General features: G+C 34.7%; 1 protein-coding gene across 1 annotated transcript in view; it reads right to left on the bottom strand.

The window, feature by feature from the left end:
- The window catches only part of LOC149804447 (Golgi resident protein GCP60-like), a 56,661-nt gene that overhangs the window by 9,956 nt on the left and 26,794 nt on the right, over positions 1-19,911 (bottom strand). The window contains exons 3-8 of the mRNA XM_089940547.1: positions 16,540-16,680; positions 13,801-13,914; positions 11,798-11,885; positions 5,196-5,469; positions 3,915-4,042; positions 2,626-2,785 (exon numbers count right to left, since the gene is read on the bottom strand). Of these exons, the coding sequence (XP_089796673.1) occupies positions 2,626-2,785; positions 3,915-4,042; positions 5,196-5,469; positions 11,798-11,885; positions 13,801-13,914; positions 16,540-16,680 (905 nt within the window). The remainder of the gene's footprint in view (positions 1-2,625; positions 2,786-3,914; positions 4,043-5,195; positions 5,470-11,797; positions 11,886-13,800; positions 13,915-16,539; positions 16,681-19,911) is intronic.

A 19,911-nucleotide genomic window follows, 5' to 3' on the forward strand; every position in this document is an offset into this window, starting at 1 on the left:
ATTGAGATTGGTGATTTTTTTGGTGATTTTTTTTGGCGACAACTTTTTAAAAGCCAGGACCATCCCTGTAATGTGTATGCTGGAAGTTCAACAGCCACACAAGGCCTCATTGGCTGGTTGGCTGCTGTGATTGGGATAAGTGCATGCATGGTATGTGAGAAAGCTTGCCAGTAGCTTCTCGTGGGTCAGTGGTTCTTCCTGGGGTTTTCCTGGATTCTTCCTCCACCATTAATACTGGCAGCCATGCATAGCCTATCATGTGCTGAAAAATGGTGTTAAACCCAACAACAACAACAGCATGCATGGTATTGATAATTTGTTGTGAGCAGACAATCAGCGGTAGTTTACATCAAGCATATTAAAAAGTATTTACTTTTAAGAATATACTCTCTTTCAATTAATCCCCAAATCAAATGTTTATTCCTTAATTTCCACTACTTAATTCTGGTTTAAAATTCAAGCCATGTCAAGATGTGTGTGTGTGATTAGGATTTTTAACGTAGCTTTAACAATTTTTCAGTCATATCGCTATGATGTCTGCAGTGTGGCAGTTTATAGTGACGTCTAGCACTGGGGCATCAAGCCGCAGACATGAAGCATGATGTCCCACCTAGTCACATTATCCTGATGCCAGGCCAACCAGTCATAACATTAAACTCTTAATGCTGAGTGCCTAGCGAGGCAGCTGTTAGTACCATTTTTGTAAGTCTTTGGTATGACTCGGCTGGGGTTTGAACCCATGACCTCCTGCTTCCGAGGCGGACACTTAAGCCAGTAGGCCACTGGAGCGGTCCCATGTTAAGATGAATGTTATGATTACGTCATCTACAAAGACAATGATCTATCCTCTTATTGCATTCGTCTACAACGACACTGATCAATCCTCTTGCTGCATTCATCTACAAAGACAATGATCTATCTTCTTGCTGCATTCATCTACAAAGACACTGATCTATCCTCTTGCTGCATTCGTCTACAAAGACATTAATCAATCCTTTTGCTGCATTCATCTACAAAGATAATGATCAATCCTCTTGCTGCATTCATCTGTAAAGACATTGATCTATCTATCCTCCTGCTGCATTCGCCTATAAAGACATTGACCAATCCTCTTGCTGCATTCATCTACAAAGACAATGATCTATCCTCTTGATGCATTCATCTGTAAAGACATTGATCTATCTATCCTCCTGCTGCATTCGCCTATAAAGACGTTGACCAATCCTCTTGCTGCATTCATCTACAAAGACAATGATCTATCCTCTTCCTGCATTCATCTACAAAGACAATGATCTATCCTCTTGATGCATTTGTCTATAAATACATTGATCTATCCTCTTGGTGCATTCATCTACAAAGACACAGATCAACCCTCTTGCTGCATTCGTCTATAAAGACAATGATCTATCCTCCTGATGCAGTCATCTATAAAGACAATGATCTATCCTCTTGATGCATTCATCTATAAAGACAATGATCTATCCTCTTGTTGCATTCATCTACAAAGACATTGATCTATCCTCTTGGTGCATTCATCTACAAAGACAATGATCTATCCTCTTGTTGCATTCATCTACAAAGACATTGTTCTATCCTCTTCCTGCATTCATCTACAAAGACAATGATCTATCCTCTTGATGCATTCGTCTATAAAGACAATGATCTATCCTCTTGGTGCATTCATCTACAAAGACACTGATCAACCCTCTTGCTATATTCATCTACAAAGACACTGATTTATCTTCCTGATGCATTTGTCTACAAAGACACTGATCAACCCTCTTGCTGCATTCGTCTATGAAGACACTGATCTATCCTCTTGATGCATACGTCTACAAAGAAACTAATCTATCCTCTTGCTGCATTCATCTATAAAGACATTGATGTACCTTCTTGCTGCATTCATCTACAAAGACACTGATCAATCCTTTTGCTGCATTCATCTACAAAGACAGTGATCTATCCTCTTGCTGCATTCATCTACAAAGACACTGATTTATCCTCTTGATGCATTTGTCTACAAAGACAATGATCTATCCTCTTGCTGCATTCGCCTATAAAGACACTGATCAATCCTTTTGCTGCATTAATCTGTAAAGAAACTGATCTATCCTCTTAATGAATTTATCTACAAAAACAATGATCTATCCTCTTGTTGCATTCATCTACAAGGACTTTGATCATCCTCCTCATGCATTCGTCAAAAAACACATTGATTAATCTTTTTGCTGCATTTGTCCACAAAAAACACAACTGATCTATCCTCTTGTTGCATTCAACGACAATGACTGATTGATCCTTGCTGCATTAGTAAAAAAAGACGATCAATTTTCTTGACTCATTCATGGCCAAGGAGACTTGTGCTTTTATGAAGGATTATTTATGTCCGCTCACAGTCCAAATGAAACCCAAAATTTGATTTTTTAAATTGTTTTATTAAAATTTAAAACTTAATTCTAAGTAATTGAATATTAAATGTGTTCTAATTTTACACAAGGAGATAAAATTTAGGCTTGTAGAAACTTATGATCAATTTTCAGCCTCTACATCATAAGCAAAACACAAGAATGAGATGTTTAAATGAAGAAATCAAAAAAGATCATGAAATTCTTCCGTCTGGCTTACCCTCTTCCTCTTCTTCATCACTAGATTCACTAACATGGACACTAACAGTGTTACTCGGGGATACTGTCCACTCAAAGTAAACGCCAAACCCAATATCATAGTAGTCTGTGGCGAACTCCCAAAACAGGCAACTTCCATCCTCATGAGTGGGCACCCTCACCTAGAAAAGATGGCAAAACCATTTAAAAACAAAGTTATTTTGAAGAAATAAAAATGTTGGGAATCTGGAATGGATCAGGGGCAATAACTCCACCCACTGATGACAGAATATTTTAACTGCACTCATCCTAGATTTTGTCTTTCTCAAGTCATACACTAAATTCAGCTGAAATCCAACAAGAACTTCGCAGACAAACAGAAAGTGGGACATACATATGTAACAGTTAAACAAGCCCACATCAATAACTCCAAAAATCTTCAGAAAAGTTGACATAACAAGAAGAAGCCAGCATGACCTTTTTTAAGATAAGATTACATTTGCTTTTCACACCTCCAGGTTCTTTGAAAGCAGTCATCATGTATCTTCTGACATAATGTTAAGATCTTGAAATCTATATATTACTGAGACAACACAATAAATAAAGGGAAAAAAACACAACAAATATGCATTTTTTTTTTAAACAAAAAGAAACCCATAACTTTTAGTATCATTTGGTTGTTGGTTGGCTTGTTACGAATATCTGGTGCATCTTCTGAAGATCTACCCCTGTGGTTTGAATCACCAGCTATAATTTTTTAAAATGTACTTTAATAATATAGAGTAAGTTTCCTTTATATATATTCCTCTTGCAGTAGACCCCAAAACAAAAAAAAAAAGAGAAAAAAAAGGAACCAGTACTGTGTGTACGAGTTATTAACAGCAAGATTCCCCCAACAACCACCCCATCCAAGATTGAAGGTCTTAGGTCTTTCAGCATATTTTTACCACAATGCCATTTCAAGAGATTTTCTGGAAATTCCATTGCAGTATACTGGTACTTCAAAATAAAGTTCAATATAAATTTTCTTTCCAAAGCTTTTGATGCCCTTGTCATTTTACAAGATTTGATATATTTTACAGCAGATATAGTCTTAAATGCATTTTAAAATAAGCCATAAAAACTAAAATAATGTGTTCACTGAACATGGCTATCCCACCACTGTGCTTAAAATGACCTACATGGAGAACTTAACCAGGGTGTGATAAAGTACATACTATTATGTGACCGTACCTTTGTTGTGGTGGGGTGTAATGAAACTTTTTGTGATTATTCCAAATCTGACGGCAAGACAAAGAAATGAATACTTACAGTTACGGTCTCTCCAGAGCCCACTTTTATCACAGAATCTTTGTCTTTTCTAAGGTTATCCTTGAATTCTTTTACATCTTTACGAGTCCAAATGGAAGCGGCAGCAATGGGAGGTAACTCCTCTGAAACTATAGCCAATATAATGACAGATGATATACAGTCTACTTGTTTATCTGCCGTGTATGCTATAACTGGACATCTTTGAGCAAATCAGTGCAAATCATTTATATTACAATCAAATTGTGAATCCTTGTCTTAATAATGTATCAATTGAATTCAAAATCAGCAAGCACTGACCAAGATTTGGCCTAGAAAACAGAAAACTCTTGTGCTTGAGATTTTCTTTTACCAATTATGACTGTTATTGTTATCATAAACTGGAGATTTTCAATCAGGAAACATGCACACCAACCTATAACTTTTTAAATGATTTTGGATTGCCCTGACCAATAGCTGTATAAAAGAATAAATTATTCTACATGTAAAATACCCACAAGTGATCATACTTCTGCAGGCAAGGTTAGCACCATACATTTTCATAAAACATTGAATATGTTTATGGCAGGAACAAGACTAAATACTTAAACAGTGTATCATATTCTGATTGTAATAACATAGTTTTTATGCATTTTAAGGCTTATCTACAGTTCTGATTGTGATTTGTAACCTTCAAATCTGAAGCTTTTATCCCACTATAGGTAAAACTATACATGAATTTTGGTTGATACAAGGTGCCAGATTACTTTTAATACCAATATTCATAAAACAGGCTGGGAGTTGGGGCAGGGTGGGTGGATTTATGAGGTCATGTAAGTACTTCTAATGTATCTTGATCAGGTAACATACCTGATGGGGAAAATGAAAAGTTTTAAGGACATTATAGTTATGGCTCTAACAACAAAAGAATCTACTAATTTATACGTAAACCCTTTAATCCTAAAATCAGACTTGTATTTATCTTTTGCAGTTTAGCATACATTTATGCCTTTTCTGCCAAATCATCAACTGAAACAAATTTCTTGGAGTGCAGCATTCCATTTTTGTTTTTGTTTTTCAATGCCTAAACCTTTTTGTTATTTCTGACTTGTTCCAGTGAGACTGTAATGGAAATGTTACAAATCTCTGGAGTTCACATATCCCTTGATCAAAATCTTTCCTAAGCCTAAGTGTGGCCATCACTGTTCATGTATGCCAGGAGGACTATCTCATTGGTTTTCTTGTTGTCATTTACATACATCTTTCATGTATTTTTTTGTAAACTTTACTGTAGCAAAGATTTACCTTCGTCTCTTTCATGTTGATTGTTAGCATCTTCCTGATCATTGGAAACAGGCTCTCCCTCTCCTCCATTCTGCTGACTGGGTGGTACCTGCTGCTGCAGTGCCTGATGTGCATGTGTGGGGGTAGAGTTATGTGATTGAGTGGAATTTTGAGTGGCAGCCATGGCCTGTAGCTGTCTGTACTGTTGTTGCTGATGGAGCACTTGCTGCTGGTAGACTTGTTGCATGTACTGCTGGAAATGCTGCTCCTGCAGCTGCTTGATCAATTCTTCCTGCTGAATACATACAAAACAGCATATTTAAATATTCATTATTACACAATGACTAAAAATTCCATAAGATCAAAGTCTGGCGCCAGAAAAATCAAGCTGGGATCCTGCATATTTCCACCAATAGTTCTATAACTCAGGTGTTATGTCTATTCTTTAGCGCCACCTGTTTGGTTTTATTTTTTATCATAAAATGTACCATACTGTAAACTAAAAATAAATTAATAAAGTAATTCAACTTTTATCAGACCAAAATGCTTTAACACAAGGTCCTAAAACCTGGGACTGAAAAGAATATGTGTCAATCTTGGTTACAGAAAGATTTTTACATTTAAATATATCTGGAAATAATGGAATCCAGACCCTTTGTCCACAGACACCACCAAATGAGAAAACAAGTTATGCCATATACAGGTGGATTTTTTTATTTTTTTTCTCCCTTAAATTCTTTCTCACCTTGGACCTAATAGAAACAAGATTAACCAACATTAACCTTTCCTTGATGCACCAGTATGTAAATGAATCCCCAATACATATGAAAGACAGCATGAACTGTTCAAATAGAAATGTTTCTTTAATATAAACAAGGTTACAAATGGTTTTGGTTGTTATGGGTTTAATGCCATTTTTCGGTACATGACAGACTATGCATGGGACCAGTATACTTTGATAAGGACGAACCTTGGACTTATGGTGTGTGTGTGTGAGTGATTTGGATTTTTAACGTAACTTAAACAATTTTTCAGGAAAACTTGGGTTAAAGTGATATTCAGAAGTACAGAAATATACATCTTCCCATAAATCAAAAATGTTTGCTAATACAAAATTTGAGCAAATTTACAAATGAAACTATATATGTAAACATATTTTTAGCCAGAAAGATATAATATAATATTGGGCTTTAGTTACTTGCTAAATATTTATGTCACAAACATGTTAAATTGTATGTATTTGTTAAAATGTTATGATGCCAATATTATATGGTTCAGGTATTCATGTGATTTTTATTTTTATAAATTTAAGTTCTCTCAAGTTAATGTTTCCTCCACAACCCAACCCAAATATCTGCCTCCAACTGACATGTCTAAAACAATGATTTTCTAAGGCCTGTTGCATCTTAAGTGCAGTAATCAATCACATATATCATACAACAGGAATCCAGTCATACCACACTATCCTTTCATGCATATCTATGGAGACAAACTAAAGTGTTATGGATATTTAATTTGTTTTGTGTGTTGGCTTTTCTCCACGATTGTTATTGTGTGATTGATGTTAATCAGTCAATGAGTTTGGGGCCTTTTGGTGGGTTTTTTGTGTGTTTAAACTATATTAAATAGCTAATATTTCTCTCTGATTTTGGATTATATCTTAAGATTATTATTATTTGAAGGTAAAGAATGATTTTGAGTTCAAGGTCTAGCTTTATTCAGAAATTAAGAATGTTCTAGTAGCAAGCTGTTTATGAATTTAATGGAAAATTCCATTAAGACGACCAAGTATTTCCAGAATAAGGTTATTGCAATATAGATCAGGTGCAGAGATTTATAAAGTTGTTTACTTCAGAGTTACTCATTCTTACTCTAACATCTTAAGTGGATCAGTCTTATTGTTTTGTTTAGATTTTATTTGAGTGTATTTATTTATTTAAATTATTCACTGGAATAACAAAATTCTCATTAACACTTCTTGGACAATATCTCTATTTTGGAATTATAATGAATTCATTCAAGGACATTTTGGATTATATGACTGATACATCAAGAATGTTAACAAATCATCACCTTCCAGGCCATTGGTCTATCAGTACCTTCAATATCGAATTTCATTTGGAACACCACTGGAATTCATTCAGAACTCTATACATAAGGACTATGTTTGATTTAATTTCAATACTGTGAGTTAATTTTAAGTTTTCACTTTGTATTCAAGGGAAATAAATTAACTGTTGAATTTTACAAAACTTGTTTGTTTTTGCTCTTTTCTGTTAGGGAAATTCCATTTAAGCATACCACTACCCCATGAACAGCAAAATAAAATACTTCCATGCATGGTCATCAATAAACAATAATCACTTGTGTGCCATGTCATATCAAAAGAAAAAATGCTTGTTGTTGGTGCCTATTTTTTTAAACACTTTACCTCACGCAAGTGCCTTTGGACACCTCTACTCCATTCGCATGGAATCGCCTTTTGACACTGGCTATAAACTTCAGCCATTTTAAGTGGGTTTTCGCAGCGCCACCTTCAGGGGAAACCCCCTATTAGATACCACATTCATTTCTGCAAATGACTATTACGTCAGATCATGTGGTCACTGTTTATGCTCTGGTCGAAATCTGTTTTTTAAAGCAACTGGGTTGTATTCTCCACTCTCCAAAATGGAGGTCCCTGATTTTGTTCAGTACTTACGAAGTTTTCACGATTAGACTCACAACTATGAAAGCTTCAATAACTTAGGTAAAGGCACTGATATTGATGTAGGCAGCAATTAGTTTTTATAAATTATCAAATTCAGATGACTTAGTGATGTAGACACGGACATGGTCACGCGGCTTCACTGACTTGACGGTGAGTAAGTTCTCTCAAGATTTTAAAGCACATAAAAAATTCTTCCATGAAAATTAATTACACAGCTATAATGATTGGACTTTACTCTTAAATTTTTCCACACATAATAGATGTGTACCAAAAATGTAAAATGGTTAAAATTGCTGTTAAACGTAACTTACACTACACTGCTTAACAGTTAACACTCAGGCCTATGTGTATGGAGTTGAAAAGGTAACAGGTGTTCTATTTATAGCACACTGCACTGGATAACTTTGCTACATGTGTATCGAAGGCCTAAAAAGCCATATACTCTATGAGGTTGTTGTTGTTGTTGTTGTAGGGTTTAATGCCATTTTTCAGCACATGATAGGCTATACATGGTGGCCAGTATTAATAGTGGAGGAACAACCCGGGAAATCCCTGGAAAGAACCACCAACCCATGAGAAGCTACTGGCAAGCTTTCTCACACACCCACATTGGCCGAATCTGAGACTTGAGCCCACGTAGACAGAGGTGAGATGGCAGTGATTCATAACAGAGAGCGCTTTAGACCACTCGGGGCCCCACTCTATGAAGTAAAGGGTTAATATTATGTTTCTGTCATGCCACCATTATGTTTGTTTTCTATTCTGTCCCCCCTCCTTTTAACAAAAAATAATGTCGTTCCAGATTACTCATGGTAATTCGCGGAATTTCAGGGAAAAGAAAAACTAAATCGACAATTTCCGATGAATTGTAACGTAAATACAAAAATGATTGGAACATGGATCTTCGGAAGTTTTCGGATGTAGCCATATATGGTATGGATGCTGCGGCCGAATATTTAAACATGACTAAAAATGGCGACAGAAAGACAATACAACATGTGGTCCACTGAAGATGTGGGGATATGACTGACTTTGATCATGGCTGATTTTAGAGGTGAAAACTTGACCATTGACAGATACAAGGTTGAGACATTCTTCAGCCTCAGAATCAAGTTTGAAAATCGTACATTTGAAACTCTGCAAAAAAGTCTCCTTCTCTTAGCTTCCATTTGATTGGTTAGAATTTATAACAAGCACGTGCTTCCGAAGGAGAAAAATACGACCTTGAAATAAACCAGATTACGCACTTTCTCACGCGACAGTTTAAGCTAAACTGCATGTAACATGATACATTTTGTACTGATGTTTAGCTCAGGCATTTGACTTTGTATGCATACTAAAACTTTGACGTACTATTATACATTTATGGAATGCCAGGCCATTTTCTAACGCTATAGCTAGACATGACCATGATCGCACCCACTTAGTATGCAAGTACAACACACAGAATAGAAAGCTGTTGACCGAAAATGAGGTATTGAACCTAGGGATAAACTCATTTTAAGATGACTATAACTGGGACAGTATTCCATTTTTTGCGTTGCAAGGCACGATTATGGTCATATCGAGCGATAGCGTGGGAAAATGGTCTGGCATTCCATAAATTTATAAATACTATGTAGAAGTTTTAGTAGGGGTATGAAGTAGAGTGCCTGAGTTAAACATTGGTACCAATTTATTATACTACGTGCAGTTTAGCTTAAAATACCAGCGTTGATTCTTCAATAGGTAGCATGAGATGGCAGAAAAGTGTCCTACCTTGTAGAATTTTATACTGCATATAAGACTGATAATTAAAATGTAAGCAACTATGAACACCCCTGTGATTCTTCGCTGAATGTTTGCGATTCGGTCATACCAATCGTAACTACTTGACTATCTCCGTATCAACTAGGGAAAATTGGCGAAGTGATCCGAATGGTTGCATTACATGACTTACGGAAATTAGGCTTGCGCACATTTTTCACTTATGGGTCTATTAATATTTACGACTATGTGCCCATTTTATCTGTTGATTGGTACTGTCTACTGACTCCCAATTTTCTTTGTTTACTCACTTTATTACAAGCCACAACTTGTACATATTTAAAATTTCTATCCATTAGTACAGAATGAAAATACTTCATGTGGATATAAATGAAATCTTGCTGTTTCTGTATATGCAGTTTTCTTTGCCCAATCTTTCATATTGACCAGGGATAAAATGGGAGGGATACAAAACCAACTGGCTCATCACCCTAGGTGTTACTATGCTCAAACTTGTCTGTTGAGTTACTTTATTAAAAGCCTCGACTTGTCACCATGGAAATGGGTTGAATGTAAAAATGTTTCAACTGGTCTTCAGTAAATAAATCAACTACATATATATATGAATGAAGTATTTATGTTTCTATTTATTCTGTTTTCTTTGCCAAATCTTTCATTTTGAGATAAAATTGGAGGGACATCATCATATAGTTCTTGGTGATGAAAAGGTAAATGAAGCTGAAGAGATTGATTTTTGCTCAACAAGTATATTTTTTAAGTGGTTGTCCAATCAGATAAGTTTCTAGAAAAAAGTAAATGTTGAGGCATTATTTTAAAATCATTGTATGCTTGGTTCTTATTAAGCATATTGGCGTGCTCATTTTGTCTCAATGTTTGAACTCATAGTTGATAGATTTCTGTGTAGATATGTTAGGATATTCACTCTGATCGACATGGAACAAACATTTCATTCTGAGTTTAACTAAAAGCAAAACTACAAAGAAAGCTCAAGATAGTTTTAGTTTGGAAAAACTCCAAATATTAACCCTTATTCCTTATCCTAAGGTATTTTAACAATGAGCAGTTCTTTCTTTGAAACTCGATCAATCTGTTAATGGCTTATAGTGGCGTTTTGGAGAATTTATTGACTGAGTTGCAAGGTGTAAAAGGTGTGATATGAGACATATGTCATCTTTATATAAGACAATTAAAGCTGCATGTTCATAGTCTGTTGGGGAACATTTTCCATGTTTGCTGAAAATAAAAGTAATTCAGGTATCTTGTGGTTTTAATATTTCTTTAATCCCTTCATCTAAAATACATATTACCTTGTCTATCTTGAAAATAATTTTTGAAACTTTTATGTATGGCCCTGCTATCAAATTTCATATATAATTTCTGGGTACTATTATTTAGATGCTTATAAACAGATTGATCTTAAACCATGTAAATATTGGGGTTTTAATCCAAATAAACTGTCAAGACAATGTTTCATCCTTATACCTGAAAACCACAAATACTCGGTTGATCAAAAATGAACAACTCATTTTATTATTACTATTCACAAAATGTTTTATATTTATCATATTATCTTTAATCATAAATATTAATTAGATCCATTACATATTATTTCTGACTATTAAGTTTAATACTTCTATTCAAGTTACCAATAATAAAAATTAATCAATATATAATTCACTTCTATAAAAGTAATTTGTATGCACGGTCACGAATTTCCAAAATTTGCTTCTATGCATGGGTGTCCAAAATTCACTTCTATGACTGGTGGTGGTATGGAAAAAATCACTCTATGGGTGGTCACCCATTTTTGAATGTGCCTTCCCCCCCCCCCCCCCCCGATATGTTTAAATGGAATAGCCCTTATATAGTTTAAGACGATATAGTCGTAATAAAAGAAAATACCGATTTAACTATTTATTTCATGAATAGATTTACTGTCATATATACTGATTATGTTTCATTCTTTACTCATTCCACTGAGAGAATTTAGTGTTTTAGAAGCATATGATGTTGGATCAGATTGAACTTGACCACCACCACCCCAATCATGGTTAAGTGCTGATGCAGGTGAAATAGGCTTCCCAAAGAAAACACACTATTCTATATCAGGTTTTCATTTAAAGATTAATTCTAGAACCAGACTGACCTGTTTTGGGTCCCCAGGATATTGTTGTTCTGCATACTGTCTGAACTGAACTGCTGTCTGCTGATTCAATGCTGCACGGATCTGCATTCTGAAGCAAAGGGGAAAAAATTCATTTACATTTTGTCAGCAGTTTTAACAACTGTAAAAAAATTCCACTTACTAAAGGGTTGAATGTGTATGTGTACCATTTTTTGTGTTAAGCAAACAATAACATTTTTATTGATACATTACTACCCTTTTATCTCGACATCCTTTTATTGTAGACTTAAGTGAATGCCAAGATAAGTGTTCGTGTGTGTGTGAAATAAATCAAATTTTGATTACAAGTGGAATTTGTTTCAAAGGCTTGATCTGTCGTCAGTGTGTACGATTTACACTTTAAGAAAATAAACAATGGAAATTTTGATTAAATGAAGATAAAACCAATATGAAATGCAGTAAATAATTAATTACGATATTCATAGCCATTACTCACATTTGGCTGTATAGTTATTTGCAAGCTACTTAAATTGGCCTAGATTCTGGTCTGCCTGAGGCAAGACACACAATCATCTTACTGTGGCTAACAAGATGATGAGGCTATTCACAGGGAAATGGAAACCTGTCAACAAGTTAAGGATTACCATAATTAAGTACAGGTGGAACTTGTACCTTTTGTAAAAGACTATAAAATTCCAGAATACACAAAAAGAGTAATACATATAATTATGAATACCCATAGATTAAACAATCATAATGCTGCAGAAAACGAAACTTTCAAAGTACAATAAATGCTTTCCAATCACCAATCAAAAATGCAAAAATTGATCAAATTCCATTGCTTTTATTCAAGTTTGGTGCTGACTTTCTTCCATTAAAGCCTGTTTTGTACTGAAGATAGTAGCCAGCTTGCTTTGATGAAGGACGCATATGTTATTGAAGTCCCCATGAAGGGCTTACTGTGGAGGACCAAACAAATACCCTTTTGTTAATGTAATGGCAACATTAAAGCCTGGCAGCAACATCAAATAATTGTAGAACAAAATATGGGCAGCTTGTTGACATAAATGATTGCAAAATAAAAGATTTGTTCAAGTCGGGATCTAGAGCTTCTGCCAACAATATACATTACTCAACGTCAATATAAACATGACAAATCTGTAGCAAAATAGATCACAGGCCAGGGATATTGCATTTTCATCAACATAAATGTCATCGATATACAAATGGGTAGGACTGTACTTAAATCTGTTGACTAAAATGGGGTCCTCTCATTTCCACCTGACACAATAATAAGTGCTGCACGGTGTGTAGCAAACATCAAATCCATTCAAATTTGTATCGTGATTTTTACAATGACAACACTTCAGGTATGTGGCAATCACTGTCTTCTTATTTTCTAATTTACAAAAGAAATACAGATATTAAAACAGTATTCCAAGTAACAGGACATATATTACTCCACTGAGGTAATGCCAATCAAAACTGAGATATTGCAGTATTTTCTTCATGTTAAAAGTACAAAACAGCATTACAATGAAAATAATTTTTTAGTAGTGTTCTTTTTGTTGTTGTTAAGAATGGACAATTTTTAGCAACATAATAAAGAATATCAGTATTTTCTTCATATTAAATAATCAAACACTATTACAATGCAAAGAAATGTATGGTAGTTTGTTTTTTGTTTTTGTTAAGAATGGACAAGTAGAGTTTTAGTAATATAGTAAGGAATATAATTGAAAAGAGTTTAATAACATAAAAGAAATTGTTTTAACAATTTTTCTTTTACACCAAAACATTTATGAAGGAGTTCATGTACATAGGTATTAAAGAAAGCTTTACCAACCTTACAATATACTGTCAAAATAACCATGCCTAATCCTTTGAACAATGCTTAATATCAAATCAGTATTTTGCTTTACAAAATATCTTTATAAAATATGTTTTAAGATAGAATCTTCAAAAAGTCTGAATGAAAGATAGTCAAGCTATGATATTTGTAAGGAAGGAATTGTAAAGCTGACTCTTGTTCTAGCTGTCTCTGTCTCTCTAGTTGTAGTTGTCTTTGGGCCTCCTCCTCCAACATCTTCCTCTCCCTCTCCTCTTCTTCCTGTTTTCTCCTCTCAGCATCCTCCCTTCTGAAATACAAGAGGAAATTAATGTACTTTATCATGTCCTTTGTTTGCTTGCATTATGATATTTCTCCCTTATGAAACACTAGAAATAATCATGTCCTTTGTTTGCTTACATTTCTATATTTCTCCCTTATGAAACACTAGAAATAATCATGTCCTTTGTTTGCTTGCATTTCCATATCTCTCCCTTATGAAACACTGTAGAAAATAATCATGTCCATTTCTAGATGTATGCCCTTTTTCCTTATGAAATGAATGATGTTCATCTTTGCTTTGGCCTGACAGCATTTGTTGAGGTAGACTCTCTACTCTTCTCATAGAACACAAGATAAAATTAATCAAAGTGTCTTTTATTAATCAGCATATCTAAAGTTTTGATCCTTGACATGTCTTATCAAACAGGTTTTCAAATAATCATCTTCATTTAAATTTTGTTTGGCTAGACTTCACTCCATCTGCTAAATCTGCCATTTTCATTATGCAAGCAGGGCGTTTGTGGGTGGCAACCCCCTCCCCCATTTAAAATGTTAAATAAAATGGATTTATTTTTGACAAAACATTAAATCACCTACAGCTGAATGTGCACATATTTGTAGGCTGTGACTATTAAAATGTAGTCATCCTTACATTTCTGAAGAATTCTGGCCCTACATCTTTATTTTGAAATACTTGACAATATCAATAATAAGCACTCCTGTCTTTTATTTTGCATTTCTCTCTTTCTAAATGTTCCTATAAGGTGTTCCAACTCTTTATCTCTGTAACTGATAATTTCATCTTTGACACTTATTGCCAGCAGTATGATTAATTTTTCAAGAGATAGCTTACTTTTACTAATTTAGCTTTAAAAAAAAAATAATTTCAGGTTCTTTTTAAGGCCAATATTCCTGAAATTTGGTTTGTACAAGTGCAGCCTCTATTGAACTCTGTTATGCCTCCTATTCTACTCCAGACCAAATGTAAGTAGTAAAGGCTTTACAGTTTCATATCTTTGTCTTAGTAATATTACTAACTCTGGGAATGCAAGAAGCTATTAGATGGAAAGACCTTTCTTTATGCAATATATGATGAAATAAGAACATCTATGTTCATATAAATCTGGCTAGAGTATTTTCACCTTCATCTTCTTTCTACAGCATTTCTAGCCATGAACTCTAATAGTTGCAATGCATATTGTTATTGACACTTCTGTACAGTATACTTGAAATTAACAAAAAAAAAACAATGGCATCTAGAACCAGAGATTCTGCTAGGGCTTCACAACTACCAGTACTTCATACTGGCAAGGACAGAGAAAGTCAATATATGGCTGAATTTTATCAGTACAAATGCTAATTAGCCAATAGCATCAATGCATGGTTTATCATTCACATAAAGTAGGGAAAATTATTATGCAAATAATACTTTAGAGCAAAAAAAATGAAATAAATTTGTTTCTAACCTTTACATTAGCTGTGTTGACAACAGTGGTCATAAATCAACACCATAACAGTATTGTAATCCCTTGTCCAAGTTTCTGTTGACCCTTCCCACCCCATTTTAGATATTTTGATATTTATTGACACCACGGACAGTTGCAGCATGGGGTAGCCACTTACTAGCAAGCCTAACAAACTTAAAACAACATTATGATGAGCCATACCTGCATGAAATCAATAGAAAGATTATATTTTTAATCAGAAATTACAATTCAAGTAGAGCTCACATGTATTTTCAGAACCCCACACATTGCGGGGAGGGGGGTGTGTGTGTGTGGGTGTGTGGAGAGAGAAAGGAGAGGATTACAAAAATAATAGTAGTCCTCTTCTAATTATTCTATTTCAGCCAGCATTTGTCATTTAATGATCAATTAATGAATATCAATTAGCATTTGTCATTTAATGATTAATTAATGAATATCAATTAGCAATTGTCATTTAATGATCAATTAATCAACACCAATTTTCAATTTCTGCCACCAATTTTTCAATCAAAATTCAATTCCAATGTATCATGGCAAGGGTCTTTCTAGTTTATGGGGAATGATTTATATTTATTTAAAATTTCTTTTTTCTTTTTGAATTAAGGAAACTGGGATAAAACTGTCCCAGAATATATATTAATTTACAAAACTCTCTTCCATATTTATTGCAAGTTCTTTTGTTATAGGATCGATTACCATCCCTCCTTTTTTGGCAATGTGGACACACTCAAGGATTATTAACTGATCTTCACCATGGTAATGTGTGTGTGTGTGTGTGTGATTTAGATTTAACAATTTTTCAGTCATATCACTACGATGTCTGCAGTGTGACAGTTTATAGTGATGTCCAGCACTGGAGCATCACGCCTCAGACATGTAGCATGATGTCCCACCCAGTCACATTATCCTGACACCAGGCCAACCAGTCCTAACACTAACCTCACAATGCTGAGCGTCAAGCAAGGCAGCTGTAAGTACCATTTTTGTAAGTCTATGGTATGACTCGGCCGGGGTTCGAACCCATGACCTCCCAAATCTGTGACATATGCTCTAACCCCTAGGCCACCGGAGCGGTTCACCCTGAGAAAAATTGATAATCGATCAAAAACCTTTAATCAGAGTCCAACATGTGTGATATATCATCTAAAGATCCATACTGTGCTTACTCTTTTTTTAACTTCTCCTCCTTTTCTGTCCTGTGAGCCTCAATGTAGGGCCTGAATAATGGGCACACACTGTCTAGTTGCTTGATAAACTCCTCCATTGCTGTAGTGCGGGACATATCACCCATTGCCTGCCATGCTTGCCTGAAAACAAGTCTATAACTGAGTTTTATTTTACAATGAATGTACAGTATATTCTATTAACTTATATATATATATATATATATATATATATATATATATATATATATATATATATAAAAGCTACCATGACAAAAACCAATAATCTTTCAAAGATGAAATCAAAGAATAACACCAGGAATGTAAAGATGCAAAGCAAGCGTGTTACCACTCTCCTATATACATGTCAAAATTTAACTTTAAATATGTACATTTAAATTTATCAAAATGGATAAAGAAAATCACGTGTAAGAACAAGAGTCTGTCAATGGGACTGACACATTACTGGCTGAAAAGAATTTCCAAGAATTCAGGATAAGACCCTTTGTTTCTTCTATCTGCAGCATGCTGAAACCATCTTTTGATATTCTTCAGGGATAAACAAGAGTTTCAAATATACTGCTGTGGCAGACATAATGGATGTCAACTTTGCACAATTTTATCAAGGATCAAGAAGGCATTATATAAAAACCTTTTAGTGGAAACTACATGTTGATATGACTTCAAGTGTTGGAGGACCAACAAGTACAAGATGGATGCCAAGATGGCCATATTTTTTATTGGACTGGCACCATTGCTATTTAGTACCAACTAGACATCACAAGAAGCATATTGTCAATAAGGAAAAGTAATTATATGATTTTCAAGATGGCCACTGTGACAGGCGTACCGAATGTCTGAATAGCACAGTTAAGACCAACCAGATATAAGCTATATTAGATTTTGAATCAGCACCATTTTCATTTACAACCAACAAGACATCATAAGAAGTCAAAACCCCATGCTGAAATGACCATTCATATAGAAGAAATACTGATAAAAAGATTTTCAAGATAATCACTGGGCAGGCATACTGAATGTCTGAATAACACAGTTAGGACCAACCAGACATAAGAAATCTTTTGGTGAAAAACATGGCAATATTAAATCTGGTTCAAGTGAAGTAATGATAGAGATTTTCAAGATGGCTACTGTCATGGCCATACTGGAAATCAGATTGGCACCATTTTAATTTAGGACCAAGCAGATATCAAAAAAGTCTCGTATGTGACAACTCCAAGTGGATATGACCATCCACTTACAAGCAGCTTAACAAGATTCTCAAAATGGCCCATGTGGCAGCTATCCTGGCCATCAGATCAGCATCATTTTCATTTAGGACCTATTAGATACTGTCATGTTGTGGGAAAATTTGCTGATGCTTCATGTATACACATATCTTCTAATAGTTAATTCATAGTTAAGAACACCTTCGAATAAGTCAATATGTTTTTTGTATGATTACGACTACAGACCCATTTCTGGAAACAAAGAAACTGCTTGTCTCTTGTTTAACCAATAACGTCCATGGTAAATTCAAAGGGAATTCTACAACCTGGCTGACGAGGTAGAGACTCTGGTGTTTGTTTTGCAATCTGTCAGTGATGTCATGACTTACTTGAAAGCAATTTTGCGCTTTGGGGAAACAGAAACCCAAGAGTGAAAAGTGTTAAATTATCAAGGCAGTTTTCAAAGAGACCAGACGTTATCCAATCAAAATTGAGAGTCAAATCTAGGGTGGAGTATAAACAAGCAACTGCTTAAATTGAAACTAAATCTATTTTTCAATCAGTACATGTGGGAACCTCACCAAGGCCAGATCATAGATAAGCTGAGAGGCATTAGACTGTACTTGTTAAAAAGTGAAAAGGGATTCTAGGTTTGGATTTGCATAGAAAGGCTTCTTGAGGTACATATCATTGCCCAAATATATCTTACTTTCATATATAGGTGTTGTAAGATTGATAGATTATTATGTACAGTTAGTTTATCAGAAATGGAATCTTCCACATATAGCTGAATTATTTACATATCGCAATGTAGTGTATAGTGAATTATTATCATGCAAGATTAACATATGTAGATTGTTAGACTGGAATCAAAGTGGATTGTGTAATTTACTACTATATTGCATCATAATGGATAACTGAATTATTTACAGAATTGTGTTAGAACTTGTACTTGCTTTATTTTATGAATTATGCAGAGTTAGTCATTGTTGGACTTCTGTACACCTAATCAGGTATTCGCATATTTGTATGTGCCTTTTATAATTCGTTGGGTAGGAAATACATATGAGTACTAATGATGATGATAGTTTACTATATCAAGAAGTTAACAATTAGGGATGTGTATTAGGAATGTGTATGCATGTATTAGAACTTGTTAATAATAATATTATTATTATTATAGCACAATTATTATAGGACAAAGCATATGGAATATTTAGATGTGAGTTGACCTGTTAATTTATTAGCCATTATTCTGATGAAAGGTCTGTGATAGTGTGCAGAATTTTCCTGAGATTAGAGTAAGGAGACAAAAATATAAGACCCATCTAATTCTACAGGAAGCTTTCTGTGTGGGTGTTCGAGTCTACATCGAAGGATTGGAGATGAGGGAAGAGACGTGGAGAGGACATGATAGGAATTTATAGTGACATGCACTTTGTGTGGGGGGTGCAGTGTCGTGAAGGAGTACATGACAGAGAGTACTGGAAGTGTCAAAGGAATGGATCCAGAAGTGCCAGGAGAATACGTTGTCAAGGGTACTGGAAGTACCAAAGAGAAACAAGAGGCAGACAGGGATTGGCAGATGGGTAACAGAGACAACACAAAAGAAACACTCTCACTTAAGACCTTTAATTTCATATGATGGAATAATAACTGGCAACTGTTAATAGGTCATTGACTGTATTTGTTCAAAAGAAATTGCAATTGAGGAATTTGTCAATAAAATTATTAAATACATTTGCTATATCTTATTAAATTGTTATACTTTTCACCTTGTGTTATTTATATACATAGACCAATGGCATTGCTGACTGGGGGCTCGGAGCTATTTCAATTTTAACAGTCCACCTTTCTCCAGTGTTAGAAATAATACTGTAGGTGGCATGTGACAGACAACACACAAGTTTTTAGGAAAACCCAATGTTAATATGACCATCCATTCAAGTCTTTAATGAAAATTCCTTGTCAATATGACTTCCTGATCAGGAGGAATAGTGACAATATTTCTAAGGTGGCTGCTCTTGGCCATCAGATCAGAATAATTTTCATTGAGGACCAACTAGACATCATCAGATGTTGACATTACCATCCATTCATGAGTAGCAAAAATAAAATTTTCAATGCAGTCACAGTGGCAACCATA

The sequence above is a fragment of the Sinohyriopsis cumingii genome, chromosome 2 (assembly GCF_028554795.1).
Source record: "Sinohyriopsis cumingii isolate HCF-2022 chromosome 2, ASM2855479v2, whole genome shotgun sequence".
NCBI classification, from domain to species: domain Eukaryota; kingdom Metazoa; phylum Mollusca; class Bivalvia; order Unionida; family Unionidae; genus Sinohyriopsis; species Sinohyriopsis cumingii.